The sequence below is a fragment of the Orbicella franksi genome, chromosome 9, assembly GCF_964199315.1.
Source record: "Orbicella franksi chromosome 9, jaOrbFran1.1, whole genome shotgun sequence".
NCBI classification, from domain to species: domain Eukaryota; kingdom Metazoa; phylum Cnidaria; class Anthozoa; order Scleractinia; family Merulinidae; genus Orbicella; species Orbicella franksi.
In genome coordinates this window covers 12,380,565-12,390,564 of record NC_138153.1, presented here as the reverse complement: position 1 = coordinate 12,390,564, position 10,000 = coordinate 12,380,565, and the positions used below count along the sequence as shown (strand labels likewise).

Sequence of the window (10,000 nt, the reverse complement as noted above, 5' to 3'; positions counted from 1 at the left end):
ATAGAACTTGCTCATATTCCGCAAAGTTCCGATTTCGATTGTAATGTTCGCCAACAACAGCTCAACAGATGATGAGCAATTCAAAGGCCACAGTGGTGCCAAAGGAACGTGTTTTCTTCCCATTGACTTTGTGGCCGTCAGGATAAGCTATACCACTATATACAGTGTCCTTCTGCTTGCTTCGCTCACTGGAAATTCTCTACTTATTTACGCGTCCGTAAAATCCAATATCAGGATGGGCCTTATAATAAACAACATAGCTGCTTCAGATCTCTTGTATTCCATATTTCACTTCCCTCGCGAGATGGTAGCTCACATCAAAGGCTCGCCAGCCTTTCAACTCCATGGATGGATTGGACATGTTCTCTGTAAGATCTGTACTTTTGTCACGGATGTTACCATTGCGGTGTCTATTCTGTCCTTGATTTTGGTTGCTGCTGACAGGCTGATTGCAATTGTGTTGCCAGCAACATATATTCAAATCACTGTTAAAAAGCGACGGTTTCTCATCCTTTCCACTTGGATTGTAGCAATGGCAATTCACTCTCCATATTTCTACACTTTCCGCTTGGAGACCACAAATGGGCAAACTCTTTGTATTACAAACTGGGAGCCGCACTTTAATCACGAGTCAACACATACCCGCTACTATACTGCTTTACTAGTCACTATTCTGATTGTGCCGCTGATAACAGTGTGCATACTTCAGGCTCTCATTTTAGTAAAGCTAAGAAGTGATAAATTGGCGCAATCTCGTACTTGCATCGCCAATCAACGACGCGCTAAAAGGAATAAAAAACTGCTAAAGATGTCTGTAATGATTGCGTTGGCCTTTGCGTTGTGTTGGCTACCTTTCATTGCCTATCAGCTTCTTATTCTTCACTTTCCAAGTTCAATTCCACATTGCAGTTTAGGTTTTATAATATTTAGTCAATTCGTGTTTTTTTTGTCGTTGTGTCATTGCATAGTGAATCCATGTATTTGCTTCAAGTTTATGCGCGGTGTTCGAATTGTCCTAAAACCTGGTAGAAATATATAACCACATTGAAAGTCCCTTGAGCATTTTCAAGCTGCCGCCGCCATTGTTCAAAAATGGCCATATTAGGTTGATTTTGGGCTGTAAAACAAAGCCTTTTGTTAGCCAAATGGACCCACTTTTCTTGATACGTGTCCAGTTTTTACAAGGACTTGATAATTAAATGTCTATGAAAAAGACGTGTGGGACATGTAGCTGTCTAAGGCCTGCAGCTGATGCAATAAAAGGAAATTTCAATTATCTTTCTTGTTTTTTTGTCTTGTAGAAAGGAAGTTAAGGGAATTTAATTTATACTTCTACAACTGTACTGATGACTCTACCAGAAGAAGATACAAGAAGTTTACCAGCAGTTGCCATACACAGTGTAATTTTGACTCTATCTGCCATTTTTTCACTCATGGGAAACTCGCTCGTCTGTCTCGCTTTATACCAAAACAGGAGACTGCGAACTTTTACAAATATCTACGTGTTGTCCTTGGCAATAGCTGATATAATGGCATCCACTTTTGTACTTCCTTTTTCCGCAGTCGCATCTGGTTATCGAGCATGGCCGTTCAATTTCGCCTTTTGCCAATTTAGCGGTGTCGCTACTTATTTTTGGGGTGCAACGTCAATAAATATTTTGGCGTTGACTGCTGTTAATCGTTACATTTGTATCGCAAGACCTCATCTTTATCCTACACTGTTCACAAGGAAGAAAACGCTTTTTTCGATCCCTTTGGTTTTGTTGCTGACACTCAAAGCAAACCTTACTTCCACACTTGCCACGCCGATTTTATTCCAGTGGTATCCGCTTGATTTAGTTTGTGAAGCAACAGGGTTGGAAATCCGAGCTGGCATTTCCAAAGGTATAGTTGGATTTGTCAGCCTTGCAATGTCTTTAATCATATTTTGTTTCGGAAGCGTGTATCGTACCATAAAGCGGCACAATTCTGTAGTCAATCCTTCTCTACAGGACATCACCAGTCAAGTAGTAGTAAGCCCACACGAGATTCAGGCATCTCGGGTTCTTCTGACCACAGTTGTGGGATTTGACGTTTGCTGGATTCCTCTAACAGTTGTGCGGGTTCTTAATGCATATGCACATTGGCCCATACCTTCATATTGGGTGCCCTATGCCACACTATTCGCTTTCTTCAGTTCTTGGATCAACCCAGTGATATATGGCGTCACGAACAGAACGATGAGGAAAGAATCCCTTAAGCTATTACAATGTCGAAACCAAACTTAAAGGGATAATTGTAAACTCCTTATGGTGATATTGGTTGGAATATTTTGTGTGGAAATATTTAAATTACCCGCCGCTACATATGTGTGTACATAATTTATGTACACGCATTGCTAGTGGCAGCAATTATCATTGTTCCACACATAGCGGTAATTGCTTTTGCGTTATCACTCTATTCTTGCAGAAAGCATGTTAATCCTTTCGTGAGGGTGGCCTTGAAGAGTAAGGTGGACAATCATAAATAGAAGTAAACTGTTCAGAACTGACCTATCAAGTTGGGTCGGGGACAGGGAGACTCAGCATAGAGAAACACCCACTTTGAAGGTAGACTGACTGGTGGCAAGAGGGTGGGAATGTAGTCATTTAAACACTTCAGCTATGTTCGATTCTCCAGATAAGCACAGAAGGGTCTATAGTTAATATTAGTTCTCATAGGATTAATGTCAGGAATCGGGATTTCTTGTATAACATGTATGGAACACCCAGCTAGCAGTGCAAAGCAAATTTGTCAGCTAACTTTGATAGAAGGGTATGGTTTGAGAAGAGTACATAAATTGACCTAGTTGTACAGGATTTACATCGAGCAGATTTAAAATGATGGGATCATTGACAATTTTGCCAGTGCGGACATTGAAACGACACTGCAAAATCAAGATTTGAGAGATTTTTTAACTAAAAGATTGTATCTTTTGAAATATCATTTATAGCGGAGTAAATAGTTTGATTTACAAATGTTTTCTTCTTCTCAATGTTGGGTAGAAACGTTGCAGTTGTAGAAATTTTAACTTGCTCTTCTCATCTCTTTGAATAGGTTTCTAGCTGCTCGTCGTTTTACGGCTGACTATTTCATAAGAAATCATCATGGTATATATCATCTTGAACAGAAACAAATATTTACTGGATTCAAAATCTTAGTTTTTTGAAAACCTCGAATGATTGGCGTCAAATGTTTCGTTCATTTGTGTACAAGATGGTATCTGTTGAATTTTTAATTTTGTGGCGGAAAAATTCAAGGAGGTACCTTCTTAAAATGTTTGTCAAAAAAGTTGTCAGGGGACGCGCGGTGCAAAGTTTTCCAATTTTCCCGCCAAAAGTCTTGTAAAAATGTATGTAAATGTAATTTGTTTACCCACGGAGCACCGAGGAGTTCACAGAACTCGTTCAGAAATGTCCGTGCATTCAAGGATCGAATTCGAGCAAATTTTTGAAAGACACCTTTTCAATTAATTTAACTGAATCTCAATAAATAAAGTACCGGTATATCTGACTCCTCCACTGGTCTTAGTTGTCCCGTGTTGTTGTTTGATTCTCGTTTGCCTGATAGTTAATGAAAATATTTCAATGAGAGACTTATCAGTTGCTGTTTTCTTTGGAGTAGAAGTTATTACACGTACATGCAACATAGAAAATTGCATTAAAAAGTGATTGTTTCAATAGCAGCTTTGTTTACATTTTTCCAGCAACCCATAATGTATAGTGTAGGGTAACTTCCCACAGTTCATATTTTGCCTGTAAGAACCAAATATATAGGCTTAATTGTTATATTACTTTGCAGATTTCCAGGACTAAGTAGGGTTGGCCAAGGTTTTGGATTTTAAATCAAGTGGATTTTAAATCAAGTATATGATATATTGGAAAATAATCCAAAAATAAACATCTGTAAAAAGGCTGCATCATAAACACTGTAACGTTGCTTTCTCCTGGTAAATAAGCTCTTGATTTAACCCTCTCAAGACATCAAGACACGTCTACGACGACGGCCGATTTAGCCGACCATTTGAACCTCTTTTGCATTTGCAATGTGGAGTAGAACTACTAAATAGTTACGTCTTTACAAAGAAAAAGAATAAGAAAAGAAACTAGGGGGAGAGTGTGAAAATGCTGAGTACATACGGTGGACATAATTTTATTGTCAAATAACACAACTTACCTTAAGCTTAGGTATAAACAATATGGCAGCCTCTCCATTCTCTTTCTGTGATCTAATTTACTGGAATTGAGAAAAAGTGACCAGATTCAATATGACTTCTATATTAATATTAATACAGCCTTCATAAAATTAATAAGAAAGCTTATTTACTTACCAAGAAGTAAAAAAATATATTATAATAGTCAAATATCCTTATACACTCAGAAGGTCGAAGCCAAACTCGTCCCTAGGGTCTTCTCCGCGACGATTTTCAAAATGGTGGCTTCCGTCCCGCCATTTTGAAAAGTGGAGAAGGCCCTGGGGATACGCGTGGAAACAACAAAAGTTGGACGATCGATAGGCATTATGGGATGGGTTTTCTTTAGCCTCCCTTCCCTTGAAGCCCTACTACGCTGCTGAGGGAGTCAACCTGAAAAAACCAAAAAACCAGATGTGTTTGCGGTGTTTTGATAAATAAATTCTCGAACTCGTAGCAGTCACTTGAGTTATCCCAAAGAGAAAACTGTGTATCAAACCAGCTTGCGTTCCTTTGCCTTTCCATTAGTTCTGACGCTATATTCTCTCATGCAGTTCCCGAGGGGGCGCTCCCTTTAATGGCTTTGGAAAACAGTCCTAAGAAAATACGCGCGCTGATTGGTTTAAAATCATGTTTCTGTTACACAGTATGATTATTCGCTCTCGATTTCGATCGCGTGTCATAGTTCACCACTAAATTTTCTCTAATTCTTATTGGTTTAAATTGATCACGTGACGCGATAATGTTCATCCTCGGAGAGACACTATCAGCCCATAGTGCCCATCCGAGGAAAATACCCGGATGGATAGTACTTGTCCGTGAAAAATTTTCTGTAAACAAGCGAGCTTACAAGAAAATGAACAAGTGAAATTGTAATTAAGTGGGATTTGTTTATTTTCCTTTTTAAATTTTACACTTGGCTTTCACGGCTTTCTTCTAAAAAAAGTTGAAAATAATTTAACATGGTTTTTGAACTGGCGCGCCGAAGAAAATTTAGTGGTGAACAATAAAGACAATAGGGTGTTTATGTCTCGGAACTATTGGTCTGATAGTTGCCCCTTGGAAGTTTGATGTTTTTAAACTAGCATATTTGTTTTGAAACATCAAATTCCGCGGGGCAACTATCAGCCCATAGTTCTTAACTTCGACAGAAACAAGCTATTGTTTAAATAGTTGACGAGGGCACAGTCCGAGTCAACTATCGCGCGATAGAAATCGAGAGCAAATAATCTAATTGTTTTAGTATAAATCTCCCAGTCGTCCAAAACTCTAGCTAAATCCTTTTCACTGACACTTCGAAAACGCCAAAAAGCGACCGTGATTTTGTTCATAAGGGCACATGGGTACGCTACTCACTATCTATCACAGGTTATAGTTCACCACTAAATTTTCTCCGATTCTTATTGCTTTAAATTGATCGCATGACGCGGCGATAGTGTTCATCCGTAGCGAGACACTATCAGCCATTATAATTCACCACTAAATTTTCTCCGATTCTTATTGGTTTAAATTGATCACGTGACGCGATAGTGTTCATCCACAGAGTGACACTATCAGCCTATAGTGCCCGTCAGAGGAAAACTGTTCTTGGAAAACTGTTCGCTTCTCAGATCAGATAATGTCCTCGGACAAATATTCCAACATATTTTCACTCCAGAGGGCTATTGTTTATACATTTCACAACAAGTTTACTTTTGCTAGTTTTGTTCTAACACTTTTATAAATGTGAGAGGTGGGGGGTAGTCTAATGGTTTGTGTGCTGGACTCTGGATTAAGTAGTCTGAGTTTCATTCCTGTCCAGGATCATGTCCACCTAGGTGGAGAGAGGTACAGCGAAAGTTAAGTGTTAATGTTAATGTCCCTGAATAGCGTGATTTGTTTTGTTAACCCTTATCCACTGGAGAGTGATTTATCTGGTGGATAGCGTTATGCAGCCTTCGTACAACCGACGCCTGATATATATCAACTATAAAAAGTACAAAAACTCCTAACTGCCTCAAGCAAAGCAAAAAAAAGATGTTTCCTTTCCTGCTTGACCACTAGGCTTGAATGGAGACCTAACTATCTAGCTTTCTTTTATAAAGTCAAAATTAAGTCACCTTGTAGTTAATAAATTTAAGTTTAAATTTACCTTAAATTTGTTTGTACTTATTGTGTCCTGATTAGCTGTAAAATTTGAATAAACAAATCATCCACATTTTTTAATTTCTGGAACACAAACATTAATTATTCACTTTTTTTGAGTTCTGTTAACTATTTTCCCTTTTTACATTCCCAAATGTTCAGCTTTTTTACTGAATTCCACCACAAAAATCTAGTCTCCTCTACTTCCCTCACAGGGGTTCATATATATCATCTCAAGGAACTGTACTGGTAATTTAGATTAATTATTGAATTTATTGGAGTTGTGTAAACTATTTTCCCATTTTTCCAATCCCAAATGCTCAGCATTTTTCACTGATTTCAACTACAAAAATCTAGTCTCTATTACGTCACTGACAAGGGGTGCAGATATATCATCTTATGGAATTGTACTAGTAATTTAGATTAATTATTGAATTTGTTGGAGTTGTGTAAACTATCTGTCCCTTTTTATATCAGCCGAACTACCGAGAGAGCACTAGAGAAGCGGAGAGAAACGCTCGTCTGTGGATCGTGTTTTACCCATAATTTCTTTCTGCTTTCGTCATTTCGTCATTTCGTTACTTTATAACAGACCAAAGCATGGTCAACCCTTTGTATGGACCCTACGTACATTGTGGGCGAATATATTATGTTAATAAGTTTTAATTAAGCACTACACATTCAGTGTTTACAGATATAGGTCATACCTACTTACAACTGCTGATGGTTTTTTGATCCAATACCTGGTTCCCGCGTGCCAGTACCCGGGTCCCGGCTTCTAAAAAACCCGGTCGTCCAAAAAATCTCGATACACACTAGATTAAGATTGCGTTTATGTAATTCGTGAACGCAATGATATGAAACATAGATACTATCTTTGTTGTTTTCAGGGAGACGGAAAGAGGGGACACTGTGTTCTATAGCTTATCTGGACATGAGAAAGGCATTCTTATAGACTGTCTTACCTTTTTAAACTAGCGACGAAGTCTACGACATTATATCACATGTAGGCTAGGCCGCCAATACGGTGCACTAGACCTCAGTGTTGGAAAGGTGACCGTTAGTAAGATTTAATGGTGGAGAATTGGGTACTAAATTTGCTTCCAAGCCGGGGAGGAAGCGATGGGTTTAAATAAAAATTCTGCCCGTAAAATGGCCTATTCTTCCGGCTAGCAGCCAATCATTCTGTTCTTATCGCCTTTAGCAAAGTATCTTAAAAGTTTGGTTGCCTTTAATACCGTACTGACCTCCAGGCGGAGAGTAACACTCTATAACATGTTGGTTCATGCTGTGCTTGCTATGGAAAAAGAAATGAACTTCGGTGTGTGGGTCAGTTTCAGTTCGCGTGTGATTTTCCCTTTTCTCGATTCCCCAGTTTTAATCACAATACGCTCATTTAATTTGTTGTTATTGTTGTTGTTGTTGTTGTTGTTGCTGCTGTTTTGTTTTTAATTGATTCGATGCCCCGTGACAATCAGAGTAATGCCGCTGTTCGTGGTGCAGAAAGTGTATTTTGTTATTCGTTGTTCAATTTCTGAGTTTATTATCAACAGGATGGCATTTCCTCCTTCAAAGTTTCAGAATAGTAGATGGTTCGGTCTTTTACCAGGTAGGGAATTTGCCTCTTAAAAAAGTCTGCATAATTAAGCATTTTAAGAAGAGCAATTTTATTATTAAAAGAGGCCTGATTTTTAGCTTTAAGGCCCCGGCCATACTACGCTTAGAAATTTGAAAAGGCAACTTTATGTCTACGGTTAGTTGTGCTGTCCACAATAATCCGGACCGAAAACGCAGCTTGTGGAAGATACTCTTCAAACTGGAGGAATTTTAAGACACCGCGCTTTGCGTCTTAGTGTGGACGGAGAACATATTGAAAACTGAGGTTTTCGAAAACGATGACGTCTTATTACTATGTGTTTAATACTAACTCTCAGGGCTGCACTCAAGCTTTTCTATCGCCGGTGACTATTCCGTCATCAAATTTATCCGGTGTAGTGTCGACGGAAAACGTTTTCAAAATTGTCTGGCGTATCTGGACTAGCATCCCATCCAGGGAGGAGTAGAAATACTCCTAGTCGCTTCATGCCACAGAAGCCAGAGATAAGCGCCGATCTGATGCGTCACTTGGCTCTTATGCAGACTTTACCTTAGTGTGGACGCGGCTTAGGTGGCTCCCTAGGGTTTAACAACCGTACATACGCTGAGGAGGCGTGGTGGCCTCCGGATCGTGCGTTCCGGGTTCGAGCACTGGCCAGGGACATGGTGTTGTGTTCTTGGGCAAAGGCACTCTCATAGTGCTTCTCTCCACCCAGGTGTATAAATGAGTACCGGCGAATTTAATGTCGGGGTAACCCTGCGATGGACTAGCATTCCGTCCATCGATCGGATTTAATGAATTATGGTAATTTTGAAAGATTTCACCCCAGTAATTTCAATCACAAATAAAACCACATAAACGGTGAAAACGCATTTGTTTGGACATTGTGCATTCACATGTAGAGACGATTGTAAAACACTATTTCATCAGTGCTTATTACACTTGAAACGATTGAGAAATCTGGCTATAAAACCGGCTTATAAAATATAACACTAGCGCTCACAACCCGATGAAAGATTACTCCTATAGAGCCACCTTAAGAATAAAACCACTTATAATATTTATATGCTAATAACAAGATTTATTCTTGTAAGAGAGGATTTGCTGCTTCTATTTAAAAGCACAGGGAAAGAAGGGTAAGAAAGGCTGCACGTTAATATTCAGATTTTAATTTGGCATCGTGGTTTTGAAATTCTTTAGTGAAAAAGCAGTCAGTTTTTGAGCTCATAATTGAGGAAAACAAATTGCGAACTGCGAGCAAATTGGATTGGGCAGCAAGCAGTGATAAAAGAGAGTTAGTTTTGCGTTCGAAATTAGCCTGGCACTCTTTAATTTGTGATATTCAGTCAGATACTGAGTGCTAATCAGTTTTAATTGGGCAAGATGGAATAAAACCTCTATATTAAAATGCCGTTGAATTTCGTTATTCAACGCAGATAAAAAGCTGTAGCCTCAGGAAGCACTTTGCTCGATAAGATCGCGCAGCATGGTTACAGACCGGATTGATAAGACCTACGTCGACATGATTCTTAAGTAATGGAAAATAACTTTTGAACTTGACCTACTTTTCTTATACTTCCTGGATTATTTTTTGTTCTTTTACGGTATATTTCTCGTAAGCTGATTAACGTAAAAGTAAGTGTTTTCGTTATAAACTGTGACAAGAAGTTTTGACTTATTATTTACAAAAACTATAAATGAGAAAATGAGTTTCTCAAGATACGGCAACTTCTCTGATTACTACAGCTGTCAAAAACTACTACAGAGATAATATAGTACCAAGAGATCAGGATTTAAGAAGGATTTACATTAAAAAACAACAACAACAACAACCTTTTGGTGGTTACTCGACTGAGGCACAGCGCCCAGATTCTTCTTCGTGCACCCTTAAGTATTTGGTTTAAGTCTAGTTACTCTCGCCGATCTTTGAATTCTTAGGAAAGCCTTTATGAAGTTCCGTGATCATGTAAGTGTTCGTTACTTACTGCTAATCAAACTGATTTATCTTGTTCCGTCCATCATGGGACATCGTGGCTCTGTATTGATATTTCTTGTTATAAATGTACCCT

General features: G+C 38.7%; 2 protein-coding genes across 2 annotated transcripts in view; both read left to right on the top strand.

Annotated features, from left to right (window-relative positions):
• The window catches only part of LOC145498477 (QRFP-like peptide receptor), a 1,098-nt gene extending 59 nt beyond the window's left edge, over nt 1-1,039 (top strand). Inside the window, exon 1 of the mRNA XM_081478402.1 lies at nt 1-1,039. This exon is cut by the window's left edge and continues 59 nt beyond it. Within this exon, the coding sequence (XP_081334528.1) occupies nt 44-1,039 (996 nt within the window). The 5' untranslated portion in view covers nt 1-43.
• A 280-nt stretch (nt 1,040-1,319) lies between these two features.
• LOC145498720 (melatonin receptor type 1A-like) lies at nt 1,320-2,843 on the top strand. Its single transcript, XM_081478638.1, has one exon. It carries the CDS (start codon nt 1,347-1,349, stop codon nt 2,265-2,267), a length of 921 nt encoding a protein of 306 aa, XP_081334764.1. The 5' UTR covers nt 1,320-1,346; the 3' UTR covers nt 2,268-2,843.
• The last annotated feature ends 7,157 nt before the right edge of the window (nt 2,844-10,000 follow it).